The 25,455-nt window shown below is 41.2% G+C and overlaps 1 protein-coding gene across 1 annotated transcript in view; it reads right to left on the reverse strand.

Moving 5' to 3' along the window:
• Nucleotides 1-572: 572 nt before the first annotated feature.
• LOC140843325 (relaxin receptor 2-like) overlaps nucleotides 573-25,455 on the reverse strand; it is a 41,797-nt gene continuing 16,914 nt past the window's right edge. The window contains 13 exon segments of the mRNA XM_073212288.1: nucleotides 573-753; nucleotides 755-830; nucleotides 4,882-5,100; nucleotides 8,038-8,448; nucleotides 9,043-9,272; nucleotides 11,739-11,810; nucleotides 13,966-14,037; nucleotides 14,138-14,209; nucleotides 17,154-17,225; nucleotides 18,680-18,751; nucleotides 19,883-19,954; nucleotides 21,489-21,560; nucleotides 22,185-22,256. Of these exon segments, the coding sequence (XP_073068389.1) occupies nucleotides 573-753; nucleotides 755-830; nucleotides 4,882-5,100; nucleotides 8,038-8,448; nucleotides 9,043-9,272; nucleotides 11,739-11,810; nucleotides 13,966-14,037; nucleotides 14,138-14,209; nucleotides 17,154-17,225; nucleotides 18,680-18,751; nucleotides 19,883-19,954; nucleotides 21,489-21,560; nucleotides 22,185-22,256 (1,693 nt within the window).

Consider the following 25,455-nt stretch of genomic DNA (forward strand, 5'->3'; position numbering starts at 1 on the left):
TGGTCATATGCTAGGTGTTGTAGCCTGTATGATGTTCTGCTTTCAAAGTTGCTACTCCCCCGCCTCCGTAGGGCTGGACTTGAGGTGGGTGAACATCTCAGAAATCCTGGGCTAGAAATTTAGCAGGAAGCTGCTGATTTAATTTGACGTGGAAAAAGCAAAGAAAGCCATGTTCTTATGGCCACACTGGAATTGCATGTCATGAATGTCTTTATTTTATGGACAGTGCACCTCAGTTTAAAAGCAGAGCAAGCAGTGCCCACATGTGGGCTTTCCCTGGTAGGTTGGTAGTGCTGACTAGCTAGAGACCAGCTGCACAACAGCCTCCTGTTAGTTGATTCACTCATGCATTTCAAGGATGCAGGGTGAGAAGAACCCTCAGGTACAGTTCTCAGCACAGCTTGTAAGTAGTAAAGCTGCCGCCAGAATGCAGTCCCAGTGGGCATTCGGTTGTGCCCTCCTTGCAGAAAGCTTGGCCGTTGGTAAAGGTGAAAGGCTTTGTAGATGTCATTGTCCAAGTGCTGTACTTTTTTATAGGTAGCCCACCAATGTCCAGTGAGACAAAACCATTATTAGGAAATTGGTTTCCCCATACTATTGCCAAGGGCTATTTTGTTCAGAACCCCAAGTTTAAGTGAAGAGGAATCATCTGTCCACACAATGGACGTGGATAAACTCTTGTTTTTAGTTTTGAAAATTGATTTCCTTTGATGTTTGTGCAGCAGCTGTTTAAACTTGTCCTTGAAGAGCTGGTGTGAGTGTGTAGAGGATGGGGTTCAAGGCACTGTTGACCAGCAGGAAGAAAACGACCACCCAGGAAGTGATTGTGCCTGGAGAAGGAAGCAGAGAATGAAAAGCAGAAGTTGGCATTTTAAAGAGACACAAAATGCACATGACCTTGTGTAGTCACGGGTATTTTCGAGAAGGCTGACTAGTTCCTTTAAGTTTTCTCTCACCTTATTGAATATTTATGGAAGCTATGAATTCAAGTTCCTACCATTTAAATCTCTGAATGTCAGTAACCACTTCATGGGTTGTTGAGAGGCCAACGGAGAGGAAATGTGTGAATGCATTTCACAAACTATAAATTGGTATGTAGTGGTATTTTTGTTATTATTTCCTTTCCTTATAAAAAATAAGAAAATGAGGGAATCATTCTTAACCAGTGGAACAGTGTTCAGGAAACTGTGGAGCTGGGTCAGATCTGACCTTGACCCTAACTGCAGCCCTGAAGGCCTTCTTGCCCCCCTCATATTCCAGGGGTTCTGAGCAGACAGGACTCTGACAGTTTGAAGGGCAGAAAGGAAGGCATCTCCAAACTTAAGGAAGTCCTTTTATGTAGAGCCTCACAAATGCTAAAAGAATATTAAGGGAAAGATGCCACAAATGTTCTTTGTGAGGATAAAATCTGAGATGATGCTGTACCTTCCGAAAACATCATTTGCTTGGTTCGGAGGAAGTGGATTTCCCTGTTACATGCAGCTAAGAAACCTCTTAGCTATGTCACTGTGGGCAAACTGTATCAGCTCCCTAGACCTCCCCTGCCTTCTGTGTGAAAGGGGACCCCCGTAACTTACTGGATGGACATCAGGGGCCTGGGCCAGTGTCAGCTCTGCTGACATCCCTTTTCAGCATCAGTGCCTGAGGCTGATTCTCCACTCCACCCCCAGTAGGAGGCCTCCTCCCCCTTTTCAAAGAGCTCCAGATAGAAGCTGGATGGTGAGACCAGAGGTACTATGACTCTCACTCTCTGTCATCCCCCCTGTAATTTTCTTACCCTGCAAACCCTGTGACTTGTTCCTCTTTGCCCTCTTCCTTCCTTCCAACCTTTCTGGTTTTCTCCTTTTTTCTGATTCTTCTCTGACTGCTCACCTGACCTGTCCCCCGTCTCCTTTCTCTATGTCTACCCCCCTTTCTTCCCAACCCATCTTCTCTTTATTGTCCCTATTTATTTATTTTTAACTGGAATGAATAGGGAAGAAAAAGATCTATATTTGGCATATCTTAGACTTATTAAAGTTTCATATTACTATATTATTTGACTTTAATTTTTAAAAAAGGAGAAACTAGGCACAGTTCATGACTGAAAAAAAACAGGGTAAGTTGCTTTTTGCCTGTTGGGTCCACCAAGGAACCGGCTCAGGAAAGAGACTTCCCACTCAGTGTCATGGGGACACTCTCAGGACTCCCCTGATATTGCAGGGCTAATGCTGGCTTATCTTTTTGGGCTGACCCCACTGCTGTTGGTGACATGAAGCCTCCACCAGAGTTCTTGGTGGGGACCAGAATGGGCTTAGGACAGTGAGTGCATTTCTGGCAACACTGTGGGAAGCCAGGTAAGGAAGAAAGGGCTTAGCCAGATGTGAAGAAGATTTCTAGGTGCACTGAGCTGTTCAAGACAAACCTCAAACTACACACTATAAACATAGAGAACGGCAGTGTGGTCTGATAATGTTTTCACAAGACATTTTTTCTGATTCCAGTTCCCCACCATGATCTGAAATGTCTTAGTCTCCCAGAGGATGATGACTGCTCTTGCTGCCATCAGATACCCTTGATCACCTATCATCTCCTGATTCTAAATCAGAGAATGTTGTGGGCTCAATAGCATTCCTCCAAGTTCACATGTTGAAATCCTGCCCTCCCAGAACCTCAGAGTGTGATTATATTTGGAGATTAGACCTTCAAAATTTTAAGTTAAGTCCATTAGGAAGGGCCTTCTTCCAATCTGATGGGTGTCCTTATAAGAATGGAAGTCTTGGATACACACAGAGACACTGAGTATGTGCACCAGAGGGGGGACCCCATGAGGACCCCGTGAGAAGGTGGCTACACTGAGGAGAAGCCAAGGAGAGAGGCCCCCACAGGAATCTGCCGACACCTTATCCTGGTGCAAGGAATGCATTTCTGCTGTGTAAGTCTACGGTATTTGTTATGACGGCCCCAGCAGACTAGCACAAGGAGAGAAACCCTTAAGGAGTTAACAGATTCAAAGAACATTAAAACTGGGAGGCATCTGAGAGACCATCTGGGAACAGCCTGGGTGAGATGAGGTGAGGTCCTAAGTTCCCTCAGTGGCAAGGTCAGGACAGGAACCCAGGACTCCTGCCTCCCCCGGTCCTTCTCCCACCACATGGGCTGCCTCTTCCACAGCCAGCTCTGTGGTGGAGAAGGGCACCAAAAGGTGTAGAAAGAGGAGCCAGGGAGGATGACACCCCACCAGCCCCATCTACCACTCTCGGACCAACTCAGCATCTTTACCTGAAAAGGCATATATTCAATAACATTATGTGGAAAGACAAACCAGACGTGGTCTCTCCTCTCCCGAAGCTTATAATCTGAAGGGGGCAATGAATACACTTAGAAAGTACTACTGATCTGAGGCAGTTCAAATGAAGCTAGTAAGTAAAGTGCAAACAGGATATAGCTGACATTTAAGCAACTGGATTGAATGGGAGAGGGGTGGAGAGAGGTCTGGAAGGGGGAGTGTTTGGGGTGAACCTTGAGGGATGAGAAGGGGTGTTTAGGAGGCTATTTACTGGTTGAAAGTACAATCCAGATGGAGGCAACAGCTTCGGCAAAGGTAGAACATCAAGGAAAGGCAGATTGAAAAAGGCCAATAATTCTAATGGGCCTGGATCACAGAATAAATGAGGGTCAGGTGGGAGGTGAGAAATATTTTAGTGCCAATCCCAGCATTTGGACTTCACTCCATGAGGAATGGAGGCCAAAGGACATCTTGGTCCTGTTGAATTTGCAGGGTAGGATGTAGAAGTTGAGATGTCCAGGAAGGTGCAGTTGACTTGAGACTGTCCATTAGGTTCCTCATCTGGGACATGAGCACTTAATTAACTCTTCTCTTCAGGGATCAGGGATCTCACACACATTCTCATGGCTTCTGCTCCCACCACCCAGGAAGGGCTTTGCAGTAGCTAACCATTATCAACCTCCTGGATCTCCACTTCTACATCTTCCATGGCTCTAGGTCCATCTCTGCCTTGTTATGAGACTAAGCTGACAGGTTAAGGGGATGCTGTGTGTCATTTTGCAGTGAGGCATTTGACAAGGCCTCCCATGACTTTGTGTACAAGCCAGAGGGGCATAAATTGTGACAGCTGTTACTTGTAAATTCATCATTCTTTTATAAGAGCTTCCGACATGTCAACCGCATGCTTGATGCCAGGGTGCCAAGACAAATAAGCACAATTTCTGCTCTGGTCGAACTCTCCAAGGAGATTTGCGATAGCCTGAAACAATGAGTTGAAGATGATCACAAACTCTGGTTCACAGGAAGGCAGCCGTGAGCTCTGGGTGGCCCCTAGATGGCTATGACTTCCAGGTCCCAGAAAGGGCGACCTGATAAATTTCTAACTAGTGTGAGGGTTTGCAAACATCCAGCACTCCACAGAGTGGAGCCCAGTGTGACAACCACAGGGCTAGGGCCAGACGCAGACTGGTGGTTCTTAACCAGAGGTGTATGTGTGCCTCAGGGTCACCTAGGCAAGTTTTCCACAACACCCATGTATATCCCTTTGTCCCTATAGGTTAAACTAAGAAGCTCAGGGTGGAACCTGCGCATGTTCATTTTGATATTTTATGTGTACAGTTGGTCAAGAACCATTATATGTCTCAGGTAGGAGCAAGACACTAAGAGTTAATGTTTTTCTAGCTCCTGTTTTTTGTTATTCTTGTCTGAATTGCACTCCTACCCAGTTGGTATCTTAGAATACTGATTATAAAGCATTGAGGGAAATAACTGGTTGTACTGAAGTTGTATGTATTTATGGAGCATTTACTATACATAAGTCATTGTATTTTGACCTTGCCAAACAAAGAGCATAAGAAGGCACAATGTACTGCGGAATAACCGAAGGGACTGACCTGGTATTTCCACCTGGAAGAGGGAAAGAATTTTAATGACAAACACAGGAATCCAGCAGATGGCATCAGAGAACACTATAAAAAAGAAGCGATTTGCAACGGCCACCTCTCTTCCAATGTGATTCTTCACATCCGAAGTTTGCAAGGCAGTTTTTTGAATGGAACAGAACATGATAGTATAGGAAAAGACGATGATGAGAAAAGCCAGCAAGTTCACACCTGTTGGGAAAAGTTCACACCTTTTAACATCTCAGGTGCATAAATCAACAGGAAAAACATTGTATTACTTAGGTGTTCAATACGGTGCATCTTACGCTGTATTTCTAAGGAGCATTCTTTTGTATAAGCCCAGTGTTAATCAGCTAAAACCCTAAATCCAGGGCTCTGTGCTGGGAAAAGCAAAAGGAATTGAGCTTACCAGATCAAAAAGATACCTCAAATACAAAAATGTTTTATAAAGAATTATAGAACTCCAAGATTCAGAGCTAGGTATGTATCATGAGGTAAATTTTAACTTTTTTGAAACAGGGAAAAAGCTATTTTTGTTTTTAGCTCTCTGCAAATTCAAACCTTAAGGGATTACTGTAATCATATATATATGTAAATAAAATAAATATGACCCCATTCCTTTATCTTACAAATATGAATAAGATGATCTTGGAATATCAAGAAGATAATAGCCCCAGGAACAGTATTGCTGTTTTTTGGTCTTAAATAAAACTACTACATAAAACAAAAATACATTATTGTTTTTCTTCAGATTGCTTACTGTAACTTAAACTATCATAACCTGTTAGACATGTTTTAGAAAAAAAGACACAAGAAAAAAAACCTTTTAAATTTAACTATATGACTTCTTCAGGGTCAGACACGTTCAGAAGACTCTCACTTAACATCACCATCCTATTATGCTGACTTCTAAGTCACTTTGTTGTATTCCTACTACAATAAAAAATCCCAGGAGTGATCATATAATTCTTCATTGTGAGCATAAAACTGGAACATACTTTCAAAGTTGTTAAAAAAAATGTTCATCTGAATTTAGACTCTGTGGAAGATGGGCAAAGTCTAAGGGAAAATTCTATAGATTCACGGTGGTCTGCTGTTTTTATCCAAAACCTTCATATTCCACAGAATCTCATAGTAAAGTGACACTATAGAAGTTTATGAAATTGGTGTATCTTGGCCTCCTGTCAGGAAGTTTTATTAATAAATAAAAACAACTGTTAAGGAGAACCCTCTGGGACAAATTGTGAAAACAGACTTACAGAAAGGCTCAAAAGTGTATGTTCTGAAAACCCCACAGGAACGTAAGGAGCTAACAACCAAGGAGCCTGGGGGTGGGGCGTATGGAAACTACTCTCCTCACAGCTTTCCTCTAAATCTAATTCTATTCTCAAATAAATAATTTAAAACTGTGTTTTCTTATGTTCTTCAGGCAGAAAAAAGGGCTCCAGGAGTCATCATCCAGGTGAGCCCTGGGTATAGAGATGATGATGTGTGTGCGTGGGGGGGAGGAGGGGGTGCGTGGGTGCATGAGTGCACGTGTGTGTGCACATGTGTGTTTGCATACTGTAGCTCTTTGTCTGGAGCATATCCCCTCTTAGCCTCCTCCCTGCCCCTAACTGAGTTCCAGCTGCACCCAGTTTCTTTCGCCTTTCGTCTCGGCCTGTTCCTTGGCTTTGGGCCTTGAGATCCACTGTCTTTTCCTGGAAAGGACGTCACCTGGCTAGTGCCTCCTAACCCTTTGGGCTTCAGCTGGGAGTCATTTCTGTTGGGAAGCCTGTTGGGCCCTGCGATTTGGGGCTCCTAGAATGTCCTGCTCTCCTCCTTCGTGGTTTTGTCAGCCTGTGATGGAAGGATGTTGACTTGTCTTCATCCTCCTTTCTGGCTGTAGGTCTGTGAGGGCCCATCTGTTGTATCTCCAGTCCGCAAGGGAGTGCGTGGCCTATAGTTAGTGCTTATTAAATCCTTGTTGAATCAGTGAATGTAAAGGAGCATGTGTGTGTGTCTGTGAATGTGTCTGGCGTGCACCAATGCTGGGAACAGCTTACCATATCCTGGCATAACATATCTCTGAAAAATAACTACAAAACAGGATGGTATGTGAAGAGTATTATCAAAATGGCACCAAAAAAGTGTATTTTTCAGAGAGGGAGGGGAAGGAATCACTGGCGAAGAGATGGGGACAGTGGTTAGGACCAGTCTCTGATTAGTTTAAACTTGATCTTGCAGTAGCAGGGAGTCATAGAAGGTCTCTGAACAGAGGCACCCAGTCTTTTTGGCACCCAAGTGGTGAGCAGATAAAGAAAAATAAGGCCCCCTACAGGCTAAAAGACCAATAAGAGCTGATGTAATAATTCCAGGCTGAGATTGTCAGGTTTTTAAGGAAGGTAATAGCAGTAGGTAGAGACTGGAAGAAATAGAAGACAGGCATATTTTGATGTAAAATATTTGATGAAAAAGAAAAGGTTATAAAGCATATTGACCACTTAGCTGAGGGGAATTGAAATGCTAAGAAACAGATGACATGAGAATGGCCTTAACTTGAAGCAGGAGAGATACCTGTTGGAAAATAAGAAATGTGTTTTTTTAACATTAAATGCCTGATCTTCTCATTCATCTGTTACAGAGAAGGTAGGGGCTTCTTTTCTAAAAAATTAGGAGAAATTAAGAAAACCTCGATCACTCTTACATTGCCGACTTTAGAACTACACTCACCAAGATAATAAATCTTCTTGGTGTTTCATATAGATAATCTCCTTCTAGTGAGTTTCCATAATTTCATCTTTATTATTTATCTAATTCATTCTAGGTTGTAAAACAGAATATGAGTTCGAATAACTTGGTAGGGTTACAGGACAAGGCGCTAAAATAGAATTCCTTCAGCTCATAGTCACTACGTGAAAAGCAAAGGGTCTTAGAGATAATGGAAGATCAGCCAGAGATCCAGACAGTGTTTTTGTTCCCCCTACTGAATCTCTATAATAAGAAGTTTAATAAACATTTCCATACATATGCAGCAAGAACTTTTCTTTAGGAACTCACACAGTCTTGTGTACTTTCTGAGATAGACAAACATGCCTTTGCTGAACTTTCTGCTATTTCTACAGCAATGAAATGTAAATTCTACAGAAATGAAAAAATGTAATTTACCTAGGAAAATGCTCAGAGAATATCCTTTGCTCCCGACGTCTTCTGTTTGGTCATAATAAAGGGGGAAACAGACTCCATTTTTTCCATAAAAGTTTCCAAAATAATCCTCATTCCAAAAGGGAATCACCGCTATTAAAAACCCCACGATCCAGATGCCCAAGAGGATGACCGAGGTCTGCCGTTTTCCAGGACAAAGGTTACTGAAGGGAAAGACAATGGCCAGGAACTTCTCCAGAGTCAAGTAGGTCAGCAAGAGCACGGAGACATTGGTGGACAGCAAGGCCAGGAACCCTATGAGGCAGCACTGCAAGCTCTCCATCCACAGCAGTGTGTACTTCTGATACTGCCCGCGGTATTTCATATGGGAAAAGCCAATGAAGAACAGATAGACGCCCATCAGGCAGTCCGCATCTGTTGGGGGATCAGTACAGAGTGTGTGGTTGCCCCGAATCTCTGGTGCTCCCACCTAGACCTACATCTTTCATCCTGTATTAAATAGACGTACATAAACACCTACAACTCTACCTGGAAAGCAACGGACTTCAAATAAATGTAATGTTTTTAAAGTACCACCTTGGATCTTTGTTTGATCATTTAAAAGAACAGTGGTGGTGGCGGGGGTGTAATTTTGTGAGGGGAGTTAGTTTTTAAACAGTAGATACATATTACACAGTTAATCAAGGGAAATATTTTCTGGGCTTGAGGAGCATTGGTGCTATTATAATTGAAGGTTAAACAAAGCTTAGTTTTATGACACATGACCTGTCCTCTACATCCATCCTTGACTCATCGGTTCCTCGTGACCCCATTTCTAAGACATAACTGCTAGGGGTGGGTGCTCGATCACTGCAAACCTATGCAACAAAGAACAGAGTGACCCAAGGGAACAGTGTCTTCATACTTAGAAAAATGAATTGCCCAGCATATATAATTCACATTAAATGCCATTGCTGAAGGCCAATATATGTGTAGTCACAGCTCACAGAAGATAGAAAACATACTTACAATAAAGGATTTTGATGGACATAACGTGAGTCGTATTTTCAGCTTTAATGATAGATCTCATGCCAAAGATAAAAAGATTTCCAAGGCAGGTTATGAAAGCTATAACCCAGACAAATATTCTGAGGATATTGTTAGCCAAGAAGTCCTCAAATGAAGAAATGCCGTCAGTCAAGGGCATACATATTCGGACATGGGGAGCATAGGAGCAGTATCGAAAGTTTTTAAAATAACTAAAGTGAAAGGGAAAAAAAAGAGTCACTTTACATGCAATGACACAATGAGCAGCTGCAATCCCATGAGCTCCGTTAGGTGTGTGACTTCACTAGGTCTGTTTGTGTTTGTTTAGTAGTGATAATGTAACTATAGAGCTCTTTATTCAATACTACTCTACCCTGGGTAATGTTCTCGTTTTAAAAATGAAGAACCGAAAAGACAAATGAATTCGGTGTCTTGTCAGAGGCAAGTCAGGGGAGGACATGAGATTGGAAGTGTCTGGGACCCTGTTTTTTCCTCCGCATCATATTGGACTCTTCTCTAGGGTTTTATAAAAAGGAGATTGCTACTGCTAAATTCATCTTTACCAACAGTCAGGCTTTTGTGTTCGGGGTGTAAGGGACCCAGAGTAACTCATTAGGAGCATTCCTACATTGCACTTAGTTTTAAATAGACTCACTTAAGCCGGGCCTCCTTTTCCCTGACTTGGGCAGGAAGGGAGGGTCTCTGCCACTAGGAAAATTAAGTCTCACTGGAGCTGGGAGGAGAAGCAGCGGCCTTGAACACAGATTTCCGATCAGGGCCTGGAAGGACTTAAAATAATGTCTAGAGGGAAAGGTAGGTTTACGTTTGATCACTGTATTTATGACGTAGGTGTGCGCAGTCTCGAGGTGTTTGAACTGGGAGGTCATTTGGTTTATTGATAGTCCCCAAATATCTGTGTTTAGGATTTTCTCCCATAAAACTCATTCTATGAATTTTTTTTCACCATGTTTTCAAGTTCATTTCTCTCCATCTTTTTTTCTGTCATCTCCCCATTCAGTTTCTGGACCAGCAAGTTAGACAAAGCTTTATCTGGCCCTGGCGGGACTGGCCCCTGAGGCCTCACTGCCTCCCTTCCTCACTCTCTCCACCCAGACCTGCTGACCGTCTAATTCTCAAGCAGGCCAGTTTCATCCCCTGCCCAGGGCAGCTCTTGGGCTGCTCCTTCTGCCTGGAAGGTTCTTCCCCCAGATATGGGCAGGACTGCCTTCTCCCTCCCTCCAGGTCAGCTCAAATGTCACATCTCTCTGATACCCCTTCGTCTTGTTTTACTTTTCCTCACCGAATTTACGAACTTTTTGAGCATTGACTTCTTTACTCTGAATGGCAACTCCATGGGGCAGCCACTCGTGTCTCCTGTTCAGCCCCGTGTTCTCAGATCCAGCACAGAGCCTGACCCCTGGGAAGTCTTTAGTACTCAGCAAATACTTAGGTGAACAAAGGAATGATGGTTAATCTGGTTCTGGGCATGTCAGGTAGAGAACTAGGAGACAATCCCTGACCTTAAGTAACTTCCTGTCTAGAGTCCTGATATCATTTGTGCAGTTAAATGCATTTGACATATAATTCTTTTGCTTTCCTCTTCCCTGGAGCCTCCTGGTTCTTTCAGGGTTCCACTGTGTCCACTATGTTCAGAGAGAGCCAGCCAGCATCTCTCAGAGACACAACCTCTCCTCCCACTGTGGCTATGGCGCTGGTTGGAAGGTGTAACCAACTGACACATTTTCTGCCAATCATTGGTCCTTCTTGACCTCATCCTCAAGTTTACATGTTAAAGTAGTAGCTTCTCCATCAAATTCTGAAGAGGTTGCATTTCTCTATTTTAAAACGACCTCACATTCTGAGTGCAACAAGGACATGACACCTTCCTTAACTATTTATCTTCTGGTGCCACAGAAAGAGGTATGGTGAAAACCACGTAGTGTACATCAAATGCTTGTCTTGTAGCAATCCACCTGCTGCACAGATATAAACAAAATGTTCTCCCAAAAGAGCACCTTGGCACCAACCATTTCATCCACTGGCTGCACCCAACTTGTAATCTTAGGTCAGAATGCTCCCTATTGTTGTGGATAACAAGGGTTAATTTTTGAGATTATGAACACAGAGATTATGCAGTTGATAAAGAAATGATCATGTCATAAGCACATATATTAACACAACTTCCATAGTGCACTTTAGCCAAATCTAGTAAAGTGACTTATCAAAAACTATGATAAAGATTAATTACCTCAATTTTGCAGTGCACTTAGTAACAGTAACACCTGAAATTTATTATAGCACCTTTCTTCCTAGGGACTCAAACCATAGAGCAGCCGACTGCTCATTCATGTGAGGTGAATTAATGATTCCAGGCCTCCTGAATACCATTTAGCCAGCGACTTCATCTCATGTAATATGTGGCACTCTGGTACCCTGATCTCTTAGTGGGCCTCAATTGGATAAACAGCGTGTTTCCAGAGAGAACTGTCATTCGTGTCAGCACATCACAATATTGAACTCTATTTGAACAGGGACCAAAGGTGACAAAATTAAAAAGTTCTCAATAAAAAGACTTTTCTTGCATAAAAACACATTGCAGTGATACATTCGACAGTTTACACTAAAGCATAGGTAACATTGCATCATACTTTCTTATCCATTTTTTCATGCATACATACATGTGAGAAAGATTCTTCATGGGCTGAAACATTTGTGTATTTATATTTGGAATCTCTATTCCTTCCAGGTCTCTGGAAAATATGCACAATAGGTTGCATGTTTTTAGGGCTGAACTTTTTAGCCATTACATTCTGTCTCATATCAGAAATGCCATGTTTAAAAATCTCATGTTACCAATTCATATCAGGATTTGAAAATTTTACAGGTAGTCTCTTAGAAAATTGCCATTTCTCTTTATGCCCCCTGCAGTTCCAAGATGATGTGTCCCTTACTGTGCAGAATGACATTGTAATAGAATGCACTTGTTCCTTTAATTTAAACATGGCAGATGTGATTTGTGTGATTATGAAATTGGCCTTGTGGTTTCATTTTATAAACCATGTGCATTTAGGGTCTCAGACAGGAGCTGATATTTCCAACCAAAGAATATCACTGAAGCAAGTTTTGTGAGAATGTGGATTTAATCACATTATAATTTCATGACAGGCCTATGTGTCTTTAGAGGGAACACCAGGGAAGCAGTATGAGCAGCTTCAATTCAGGATAATTGTTCTTAAGACAACAGTGGGAAGGGTAATTCCTTTCACTCCTGCCGTCCCCATCAGTGGCTCTCAGAGGGCTGTAAGGAGAACCCCTATGCTCCTCACTTATCCAGAAGCTTCTTCCAATATGGATGCTTTGAAGACCCTAGGACTGCATGAATTAAGGGAGCCTGCTGTGTTCTCAGCAAACACAGGTGGAGAGAGAAAAATCTAAAAAGGCAGAGCCTTACCCCTTTAGGGTTTATTTGGAAAGATGTTTGATTCTCAATTACTTTCTTTTTGGCTAATCCAAATAAGAATTTCTTGGCATGGCTCTGAGTTTTCCTTTGCCCACTGTGTACTTCAGAGAGGAACTGCCCTGTTCTTTGGCAGTCAGGGATGAAATTTAGGGGAGAAATTATACCACTGAATCATCAGAGGGTCAGTCCATTTGAAAGGATCCCCCCCTTCTCTCTTCTGTTCCCCAGCTTTCTCCTAGACTTGTCACCACTGTTAGCTTTACAATGGATGGTGAGATTATGTGATTACAAGCTCATAATTTCCAAAACTGCAGAGACCACTGTCTCCTGGGTGCCAAAGAGTGCTATGAATAAGCGGGTGGCCAATAAATGTCTGCGAAGTCAATGTGTGAGTCTTTAGGAAAAAAGAATGAGACAATAAAGAAAGGAGAAACATTGTTTAAGTGCGGAGTAGGTCATCGCTACTCCAACTTGTAGAATGGCCTGATGTGGTAACATGGCTTCTTGGCCTCAGAATTCAGTGTGTGCTGAGTGCAGGGAAGAGTCACTCAGCCTGCGTCCTGGGGTGTGTTTTCATATTTAAAAACAATGTGTCATTTATATTTTTTTCTTTTGTATTCTAACTTATTGAGAGCAGGAACCCAGTCTTTTCCATCAGCAGATGCTCCCTAATATCTTTGAGAGAGAACCTAAATCTTGCAGTATTTTCCAATAGAAAATGATTTATCAAGAATAAAAAAGTATGGTATTAAAGATGGGTCTTTGGGATGAAATGAAGTCAGACATTAGGCTGAGATCAGGTCATGTAGTAGAAACAACATGTTTCTGTGCAGAAACAAACAAGTAAGCTTCAGCTAACAAGGGCTGTTCGTGGGAAAGGAATCATGAAGCTCGGATGATGACTGGCAGAATTCTTGGCACTGAAGCCAAACATGTTTGAAATTCTAAAACACTACACAACATGAATTGTCTGTTCCTATTTGTGGGATAGTTTTTTTCTCTACTGATAGAAAGGTAAAAAGCATGCTCTGTAGATCAATATCAAGTGGACGGTTTTAGCAAAAGGGAAAAGGAAAACACAGGTGAATCTTAATTTGTTCTTTTCCAACTGTTTCGTAGCAACACTATTGAAAATTCAATTCTTTGGGAAACTTTAAGATGAGACTCTTGCATATGAACCAGTTTTCAGGAAGGAATTGTATCTAGCTTCAAAAGCAGAAAGGGTCTTCACATAATTTGAATGGTTAAAAAAAAGATTCAGTACATACTCCATGGTAACGTCTTTGAATACATGTTTTATGGTAACAACAGTATTTGCAACTGCCTGAGGATGCAGGCTCAAGTCAGAAGCCTTCATGTATATTAAATATACCCACTTAAACATAAAAATGGGTCTAAGTACATCCGTTCAAATGATAATCAACATCCTATTAAATTTCACTTACAGAGACTGGAGTTGTTCAAGGTTTTCAAACTGGTTCTTATGGAGATATAAAAGAGGATTGGATGACAGATTCCTTTAGGAATTAGAAGGAGGAAGAAAGAAGAATGAGAACATTATTATTTCAAAGATCAAGATGTTGCCATTTCAATCTGATGAGAGTAGGAAAAACTTACAATTTTTGTAGAAGCATCAGGTTTTCAAAAATGTGGGGTGGTAGCTCCATTATCATATTGCTAGACAGGTCCCTGTGGGTGACAGTGAAGGAGGCAATTACATTGGAAATAAATGACATACTTATTACTCTTCATAATTATCATCATCCCATTTGACATAACAGAAAATATGCTCCACTTTAACCAACCTGATAACTGGTTACCCAACTAGCCAAATGGGTGTGGTTCTCCATCATTCTCAGATGTGACACTTTGCTCATCCAGTTCCTGCCTGGAATTTACCCTCAGCCCTTCCCCAGCACATTCCTAAACTGGCTTCAACATTTACTTTGATTTATTTCCTCTGTTTTATGTACCCTATGTACACTTTGATTTCTCCATTGTTTCTGTGATTTCTACTTGGTTCATGTATGATGATATCTTGTTTATCCAACTATAGTATAAGCTTTCTGAAGTTGAGACCTTCATCTTCAACTTATTTCTCATTCCAACTAAGATAGTATTGGCCACACAGTATCTGCCCAGATAACCTTGAATGAATAAATTCACACATTTTTAACTTATTTTAATATGGTACTATTTTTCACAGGAAACTGAGAATTTAGAACTGAATATAATAGGACTGTCCAATCTGGAAAGAATCATAGGGAAGTATTTCTAGAGAATGTGGAAAAGAGATGTCTTAAGACCCAGAAGGAATCAGGGATCTTTAGGGGTCCAAAATATCCCTCTGAGTCAGAGAAGATGTTAAGAGTGAAACAGATGTGAAGTTGCCTAAGAGTCAAAGAAAAGATCCTGTTTTTTGGAGCTGCTGATATGTGGGAGTTACAAATAACTAGGACTTAGGTCTTTCACAGAGGGAGCTTACAACTAGGGTAAGCAACTAGATTATAAAGCTAGGATGGAACCAAGTGCTATTACAGAAGTACAGATAAACACCAAGGAAGAAGTCGTCAAAGTGGGCCTGGGAAATTAGGAAGTGTTTGGTCAAAGCTTGGTGATTTTTATGGGTGGAATAAAAGAAGAGGATCGTTCACGTGAGGGTTAAGCAGGGTCAGAGAAACAGACATTGGTAATTCAGGACATCTGCAGGAGTCAGCAAATGGTCCAACATGGGTAGAGGGGGAAATATATGGGAAGATATGGAGACAAAATGGGAAGGCCAAGGGTACATTCTGAAGCAGGGTTTCCCATAGTATGTCCAGGCGTCAGGATCAGGGAGGGAGCTGGCAAAGAGCATATTCACGGTGCCCACTCCAGAAGCATTAGGCAAGAATCTCTGGAAGGGAGCCTGATAATCTGCAATGTAAAGCCCATATCCCGTGTGGTTCTTCTGAACATTAACATTCAAGAACTGCGTCAAAGACTTTGCTCAACAGCAGGCACCAAGGAGCGAGGACATTAAACAGCACGGTGGCATATGTCCCATGTTCTGACTGTGGGATGATGATTCTTTCAGAAGCCTGAAAAGTCATAGAGATAAAGGAGAGAGACCAGGCCGGAGTCTCTGGCCCTGGCCCAGGGGGGGACCTGCTGGGCCTTCAATGGGGCACAGGCAGGGCTTGCGGCCAGCTAGGGTATGAGGAGTAGAGACAGGCAGAGGGAGACAGAGTCACCTTCCAGCCGGCTGCTAGGAAGGATGCTGATAGCACTAGGACAGCAAGTCCAGGGGAAGAAGCTGGCAGTGGGGTAAGGGTCATGTACAAATTACTTCTGAGGTGCTGCTTTGACATCCCAGTGGAGACATCCTGGGAATTCTGATCTGATGCTCCAGATGTGAGGAGCACACCTGGGTCGTGTGCAGAAGGAAAGCCACAGGTATGCAGGTGGAGAGAGCGTGCCAGCAGAGCAAGAGGATGGTGATCTTGTGTACCTAGAACACGTTGAAGTGTCTATGGAAAAGTCAAGTTGAAAATCAAGGACAGTCTTTCGTAGGGAACAGACTTTAGTGGCCTCACCTAAGTGTGCTTATTGCTGTCTGGGAGGGGTGTCTTGAAATCCCTCCACCCGTGTAACCTGAATTCAAGTGTCCCTATGAGGAATGAGTGAGCTCTTCTGAGGGAGCTGTCTGTAATTTTTTGCATCGCATGATAGCATTTTCAGTTCTAATACACCGTCTTGCACAAAGTAGGTACTCCTAAATATTTGTGGGTTTGACTTATGATACTTACTTATTATATTGAGTTATCTTAATTATTTGGGAATTAGTTTTCAAATTCTCTTACCAAGTTATTTTTTTCCCCCAGCCCTTTCTGGATGTCAGTACAAGGCATACAGAATGGGGGAGAGATTAATTTAGAAATTATTTTCCATTTTTAGGATTTAGATCAAGAGAATGATTTCTCTACCTTAATTGCTATGATTTGTAATGTAACAGACTTAATTTTAACTTCCAGTGATACATAATTGCATTAGTAGCAATGAATTAATAGCAAGCCAGATGCTTTTTACAAGGCTCAGATCTACAAACATATATTTGGACAGAAAAAATTACACAAGCTCTCTGAATATTTTTCAGTGAACCTACTACTACTCTTCATGCTGGATATTTGTATTTTTTTCATTTACCCTAGAGGCAATAAGTGTCTTCATTCCTTTGTTCCATTATAATTCATATTATGTCAGTCAGTCACTTATTCATTCAGCAAACATTTATTGAGAATTAACTATATTCCAGCCATTAGACATGATGATACCTGAGTTTAAGGAGCTATGGAGAACTCATTTATCCCAAAGACACACACACACACACACACACACACACACACACACACATATATGAAATAACCCAAAGAAAATAGGGAAATTTGAGTAGATTAAATCCATATTAAGCCCACTGTCCAATTTCCATTTGCTTTTGGTGTTAGGATAATGTTGGTTTTCTTAATTGATTTTGAATATCCGGTATTATGCAGGATTTTGATTGCTGCTAGTGGAAAGGAAGTCTCACTTACTCATTTAAGTTTATAATCTAAGAAGAAGCAATCAGATTCTCCTGGTAGACAGTGCTACTTACAGTTCTCCTAAATTTTTTAATGAGGCAAATGTAATCTCTGGAACAAAATCAATTTGATTTCTAGGCAGAAACCTGCAAGACACGGTGAGAGTCAGCCCTGGTATTTGCGTCTGGCGTAACCGCCCGCTCTCACTGGGAGCTGCCATTGATCTGGGTGTAACTCAATGAGCCTCCTTTGAAGTCCTGAAGTGAGGCATGTTCTGTGGTCGAGCACAGGCAGGAGTTTCTCACAGAGGATACCCGGATGTCCAGGAACTGCTGCCATAACTAATTGGGGGTGCTGGGTGTGGTCTATAAAGTGGCACCTTGTTTGGATTCTCATTACCTTAGAAAGTGTTTCTTTCCTAATATTCCCAGGTGTAATGTCAAGTCTGGACATTGTTAATAGTTTTCAGAGAGGCTGTGAGACAATCCTTGCATAAGGAATGTTCCTTCGGAAAAGATCAGAAAAAGCAATGCTCGAACCAACCTCAAAGCAGTTTCTGGGGCCACAGACAAATTTTAAATGTGGTGGGGGGATGGTGTTTTTACATTTCCTTTGTCTAGAAATGTACTCCTCCAAGCATAACAGCAAAAGGACGGGGTCAGCAGCTAACTGCCTTGCAGAGGTGTTAACACATAAGATGATGAGTATGAAAGTGATGCAAAAGCTACATGAAGCTATCAAAAAAAATAGAAGCTGTCAATGTAATTTGTTTGGTTTCAGTGTTCTTTCTCGTTATCCATGAGAAAAATAAATAAATTCTGCATCTCCTAAGTGGGATAGCTTCTTTCCTCATTAAATATGCTAATCTGAAATCTCATTAATAAATACACACCCTGGAAGTAGCCTTATCTCTTCCTTTGCTGGAGAAGAGGGGTTAAACCACTAGGAATGGATATACTCTTATTTTTCTTTTCCAACCATCCACCCAGCCAACAAACTACCAAGTGCTTACTACATGTGGACAACTAAGGCTAAAACAAAGGCAAAATTCTTCACTTTCTAAGCTTACCAGTGCAAAATTTGCCCGTTAAGTGATCTTTCTGCCTTCCTGACTCCATAGAAACATAATCAGTAATCAGAATCACCAATCAGAACCTTTGGCCAATCAGAGTACATTAGACAGTCTTCCTTTTAGAATAAAATTATGGCTTTCTTCTTTAGAAAGAGAGAGAGAGAGACATCAAGTGATTAGTGTGATTGGCAGTGACAACTAATTGCCGATTAGCTAACCACTTTCACACACATTATCCCATTTCCTTGGTGATGATGGGCTGGGTACCAGTTCATCGGAGAGGATGCACAGAAATGATGATTGCCCTCAGATAAAAGGAGAGCCGCTGGAGACTTAAATGGTGGGCGGATGAGCATAAGGCTCAGCCCCACCATCAGGATCAAAACCCATGTATTCATTTTCTAATACTGCAGTGTCAGACCAAGGCTGTACACAGAACACAACTTTAAAATTCCTTGTCAATATTTTCATGTGATTTCCAAATCCTTTGGTCTTCCCCTCATTTGCTGAATTCCATTGTATACTTACAGCACAGTGAGTGAACTGCATGACAGAAAGGTGAAATTCATAAGGTATTTTATTCCATTGCCTTCCAAATCCCTAGAAAGTGTGGAGGAAAAACATATTTAATGTTTTTGCACAAATCATATATCTAGAGGCACCCTTGTTGATATAACAGCTCTGAGCTTTATTTTTACTTCATTCCAAGTTTTATGTCTTCCTCCTAATCATTGTGGGGCTGGTATAATGGACATTATGCCTCCTTTTCCCTTCCAATTAATATTAGAACTTAATAAAATTGAGGGAAAGAACAGCCCATCATTTTACTGAGTGTTTCTCTGTGCTGAATACCATGCTATTAATTACTATAATATCGCCACAATAATAGCAGTAACTATAATGTATTGGGCTTTGATGGTACCAGGTGCTGTTCTGAGGGCCTAACACAGCACTCCCCCTAAGCTGGTATCATTACCCCTCTTTTAACATAAGAGGAATTTGAGTCTTGGAAGTGCACTTTCCTTCCTGTCACATAGCTGCCAGCATCGTACATCCAAAGTTTCTTTTTAAGGGAAACACTAATCATTTCTAATATTAAAGTGCTGCATTGGAAACTGCATTAAATCTAAGAAGTGAGAATAGGAGGCATTTGGGGAGAGAAAACAGCTCATCAGCATGTTAAGCGGCATGATTAATTTATGATATTGTGGCTCCTTTTGACAAATGGAAAAATAATGAGCTATTTGATCAACTGTAAAGGAACATAATAAAACCCTGCTGATAAATCATTCCAGTGTATTAATAAGCACGGAAAATGTAATTATGAGAAAAGCTCTGTAGGATGAAGATTTTAGGATTTTCAGTGACTCTTGCTGGGCACAGGCACATTTTACTCTGTTAAAAATGTAGTTGGAGCTGACCCCCTGGGAGATTCTAACAGACTTATATGTAGTCAGGAGATAAATATGAATAGTATCTTTGGTCAAAAACTGCAGATAAAAACATGCCTGAGGACTAAAGGAAATTAAAAAAGAAATCAACTGGTAGACTCAAAATATACCTGGAGATACGGCCAGGAAGTAGCAACAGTAATATTGCGGCTGGAAAGACAGGAAAGGTTTTGAGTAATACAAATATTAACTTGATTTTTTTAAAGCCCTGTGTGTAAGCTAGTGTTTGGTGTCCTTGCAATTTATAGACAGATGTATCGAAATGTAGAGGAATACTTACAGGAAAAATAAGGACTTCAATCCTGTAAACAACCGCTGTGAAATTCTGGCAATTGGATTGTCGTCTAGAATTCTGAGAAAACACATCACAAACACGTCCAGCATCAGAGACATTTGTGGAATGAAAGCAGAAAAAAATAAAAGGCCTATGACAATCCTGCTTCCCCCAACACCTGCCCTTGATCTTGCTGCCCTTCCACACTCGGCACCCTTCTCTCCCTCAAGAGCGTTTCCGGCTCCCCATGGTTGGAGCTGTCCTTTGCTCCAAATTCCTACAAGCCCCTTGCCAGCACTTGTCAGGTCTATGCTGCTTGCTTCCTCTTCCTGCTTCCACCTCCCACTGGACTTAAAGACCCAGGTCATACCCTTCACCTCTGGATACTTGGGTCTGGCACAAGCTGCACTGATTGACTGACTGAGTACGGGCTCCATAAATGCTTAGACCTACTGACTGACCAAATGAAGAATGAATGGACAAAGGCTCAGGAAATCACGAATGGTTCAGCGGTCTCATGATGTTCATGTGATTATAAGGTCTGTACAAACTCATGAAGGACTTTGAAGATGAAAGACTGAAAATATTTAAATATTCAAATCTCTGGTTTTTAACTATATATGGTGTTTTCCTAGAAAATATTAGATGAAGGGGAAATTTGCCTTCCTTCCCTTTCCCTTTGAAGCTAGGTACCATTTCATCTTCCTCTCAGAATTCCTGATGTAGGATTTAGAGAGGGAGTTAACATGAGCACCTACTATATGCCAGGGGCTCTGCATGTGGCACTTCATATGTGCATTCTGATTTAATCCTCACAACAGGACTCTTCAAAAGGAATTAGGACTACAGTTTACAGATGAGAAAAAAGAGGTCTAAGGAGACTAAGAGCATTGCCTGGAACATTAAGCATGGGGCCACGGCATATCCAAGGATCTGCATGAAGCTGACGTCCTGGCTTTGCCCCCTAGACCAGGCCAACCTATGGAAACTGGGCAAATACAGAGAGCCCTGGAACTGATGGAAACAAACACAGGTATCTGGGCTGGAGCTGCAGGCTCAGGCTGGAAAGTGGTGAAACGCCAGGAACTATCATATTTTCAGACTTTTCTATGAATGCTCTGGAAATCACAAAAGTCCTGAACTGGCTTACTTTCCTGGTGAGTGGTTCTCAACAGATGGCATTCCCCCAGGGGCATTGGAAATGTCTGGAGATACTGTGGGTTGTCACAACTCTGGAAGCGAGAGCTGCTGGCATCTGGTGGGGTAGAGAGACCACAGATGCTGCTGACTACCCTAAAATACACAGGACATATTTTCCCCACACTCCAGTCAAAGAATTATCTGGCCCCAAATACCAATAGAGTTGAGATTGAGAAAACCTGCTGTGGGTAAACACAGGATGAATGGGCCAAGCAAGCCTACTGCTGGGCTCAGAAGGCCCCCTGGAAAAGCATGGTGCCAGTTTCCTCACACACAACTTCCATTCGGCATGCCATTATCTGAATTGCTTGGGTAAAGTGCTCCAGATTGTATGACAATAAGGAAAACAAGATACACAAATGGAATTAAGACCAAGATCCTTTGTGGAGGAAGAAAGAGCTAGCATACTTACAGCCAAGTGAGCTGATGTAAGTCTTTGAATACTCCAGGTCTGAGAGCTGTAATGCAGTTGTGGCTGAGATACCTACAAACAGCATGGGTGAGTTAATTAGGCAAACTCTATACTGTCTGTCATTCACATATAATTAGAATATGAGCTTCTCATGATGATTATGAAGTATGGACATCTGTTTCTGAAAGCACTCTGCCAGCTGAGCGGAAGAGGAAAAATCAAAACACAACCAAGAAATACAGATATCCCCAAGCCTAGTGTTTGCAATCCCGGGGCCAGTCCTGGAAAGTGCCTCAGAATAGTGTGTGGAATATTACAGTATGTTAGAGTATGACTGTAATAAATATGTGGGGCGATTTTTGCTTTTGTCCTTTTGGGTCATATCCTTAAAAGTCTAGCATTTTAGGAAAGTACATAGGTAAGTTATCAAGGGTTAGAAAAAATAAAATGCTCAAAAATTGTGGAAATAAGCCTCACTTGAGAAGATAAGGTTAAGGAGAACCTTTGCATCCACCTTATGGTAAAACTAGGAATCTTTTAATAATTCCTTCAGGGTAATAACTAATCTAAGTACTTTGTGATAACCTGTTCCTCATGTTTCTTTATAGTCAAATCATCCCTTTTAAATATACCATTCTACCCTTTAATCTATACTGAAAATTGTACTCATAATATAATTATAAAGAAGTTATTCACAATATTTGCAGATTATGTAATCCAAAATATCCTTTCCTGGATATGTGTCTAATACAGTTATGCTGCAGGAATCTGGTAGGAATAAGACAAATGCCATGTGATTACGGTTTTTGTACTTAGTAGGCTGTTGGGTGGGCTCTCCACTTTCTTTACCTAAAGACAATTTGTGAAACTGGTTTATAAACTCCCAAATCCTATTCTCATGTTGAACACAGCCAATGCATGCTGTCCCCCTAGCACCCCTCCGGTGAGACTCATGCGTGCATGATTTGGACCATGGAACTCCAGTGCGATGTGTTGGTGGAGGGAACTAGTCCTGTTGCCACAAACCGGAAGTCTGGGGGCCTTCTTGTTCTGACTTGCTGGAGTCTCACACCACGTGAGACTGGCCAGCCTCTCACTGCTGAGCTGTCTTGCTCTCTCTGCTCAGAGTTCCACCCTGAACTCCTCATTAACTCCCCCAAAGGGAGAGGGCAAGTCTTAATCATTTCTATTTTGAGATACAGAGTGAGAAGCACAAAGCCAGCTGGCGAGGTCCCAAGTAGCATCAGTAGTTGAACTGGGGCTAGTATTCACAGGGTCATGCCTTGTTTAACCTCTGAAGCAATTTAGCAATATAGTCTTGATTCCATAATAGCACTGTTGGAAGCAATCTATGTAAATAATTTCCATTTCCTGTGCTCATTATACAATGGGAGGTTAGCCCTGAATTCATATTTTCTAAAGACCTTTCAGGACAGGAAATAATATCACTAATAATAGTAACTAATGGCACATAGTCCTTTGAATGACTTTCCTTTCTCTTTTTTTATTTGGTTTGGCTCTTGCTATATATAATATGTAACATTTACTTGTTACATTACTTCACTGCAAATCTATGCTGAAACATATGCTCATTCAGCCACCTGTGAATTTTGTTATGCCACAATTATTTCCTAGCAAAACTTCCCAGCCTTTGAGTCATGAATGTTGTACCAGGTATGCCAGGATATTGAAGCCCTCAGCCCCATAGACAGCTAGGTAAAGAGGAGACGAGGCTCCAGTTACCAGCAAACCCATTTTTTTTACCCTAAATGTTGAACAAATATTGTCATTTTATCTGTGTACTGCCACGTGGAAAGATCGGTACTACAGAGCACCTGCAATACATCCATAGCAGTTCAGAAAGCATCAATTTCTCTCCTACAAAGTAGACCGGAATCCCAGAAGACCTTGTGCCATTCATTCCAAATCCACAGTCTCTGGACGGTGTCTGTGAGAAGACGCTTCCCATTGCAACATAAATTCTGCCTTTGGTTTAAACTTCTACTATGAATAAAATAAACCCATATAGATCAGTATCCATTTCAGCATTTTCAAAGCCCTTGCAGTGATGTGATGAAAGTTAATATGATAAATTATGTTGCAACAGCATGTGAAAAAGGGAAAAGCATATATTATAAGAAAGGTATATTGAAGTTCCTCCTAAATATAAAATGTACTACCTATCTAGTGCTGTTTACATTTTATTCAGGGTAAGTAATTCAAAAGCACCAGGCACATTTTACCTACATGTTGTCAGTACTGAAGGGATGCATGTAATCGTGAGTTCTGAATTTGACCTTGTGCATTTGATCTGCATGACTCATCTGACATGTACAGCCTAACTGCCTTCCTCACCGTGAGTTAAGATTCCAATGCCTACAATAATAAAGCCTCCAGTCTTCTATTTAGTCAGCTTGCTGGCACCCTGTTGAGAACTGGAATCCCAGCTATCTTGTCTCAGACTTAGGCTGCTGCATTTTCACTTGATCCCCTAGCACCTGCTTTCTTCTTTGTGGAATAGTAGCTAGGTGAATATAAGGGGAAATTCGGAAACATGACAATTTGGCAATGGTGTCCTCTTTTTATACAGAGCTGAGATAGGAGCCCATTTAATATACTTTACATGAAATGGCTTTTCTAACAATAACTTACTAGTTCATGAATTCCTGCTGTTTCAGCTGTCAGGGATTTTCAAGCAGAAATGCCAGGAATTTATGTACCTGAAACTAGAGCAAATAAATGCTGTAATGACATGTGTGTTTATAGGCTATTTTTTAATCCAACATTTTGCATCCATGATTCAGGCAGACTTGAATTACATTTTGCTGCCAATAATTGCATTGAATAACAACCCAGTTTAAGAAGGAATTCCTAGTTTATGTAAGGTTTATATTACAATGAGGAGGAAAATTGCTGTTGGTTTCCATGGTAGCAGTGATAAACTATTATAGTCAATCTCCTGAATTATATTTTATTTCTCTGAAAGGTCATCTGAAATTGCTCCCCTCCATGCAATGTTAGAAAGGCTGGATATAGTAAAAGATTATTAAAATGAATAAACTGATCAGTAGTAAAAGTATTCAGATAAGTTGAGCAAGAGTTACCCATCTGGCAACTAGAATTTCATTTTGATTTAGGAATTTGTTTTTCTGGATGCCTAAATGGCCTCTATTCCACTGTGAGTATTTACAGCATTCCAGACCAGAGAGTCACTTAGCATTAAATATTAAATTTGGTGATCTCCTAGGATCTATCCCAATACAACTTAAAAATGAATATTAAGTTTATTGGTTCAATACAATCTAAAACACACCTTTGGGTAGGCCTTTTCCTTGGTCAAACAGAATAAAACTGAAATTCTTTAGCCAGGAATTTAAAGGTCCTACAATTATGATTCAATGATTTCTCCAGCATATGTTTCGTTGTTTCCTATGGGAACCCTTTTCTCTTATAAACTGCCCTTTTCTCTCTTGTCACAATATCCTTTGAGGGTTTCTGATTATGTTTTTCATTCTCCCCGCTGAAGATGCTACCCACCTTTGCTTTAGTCCTGTGGGTTAGTTGTACACATCATTCCTTCAACAAATAATCATTGATCCTCATGTGTGTTTGACATATGCAACATTGAGGGGTGGTGGTACATGGTACTGGGAGAAAACTAGGACCATCCAACTCAGAAGGAGGTGGTCAGTGGGGGTGATTCTTCAAAATTCAAGGTTTAATGGGAAGGGTTCATAAAAATGGAATTGTAGTCCAAATAATGATCTAAGTCATGTTCAAAATCAAGAGAGTAAAGAATACTGTGGGAAATGGAAATATATTTCTAGTTATACTTTATAAATAAGAAAATGTTAAGGAAATGACCAAGCCTAGTGTATGGAAACTGTTTTATAATATGATGAAATAATATATAAATATAAATGCTCAACTCCTACATTATTCCTGTCATCTCAGTCCAAGAGATAAT

Source organism: Manis javanica, chromosome 1, assembly GCF_040802235.1.
Source record: "Manis javanica isolate MJ-LG chromosome 1, MJ_LKY, whole genome shotgun sequence".
Lineage (NCBI taxonomy): Eukaryota > Metazoa > Chordata > Mammalia > Pholidota > Manidae > Manis > Manis javanica.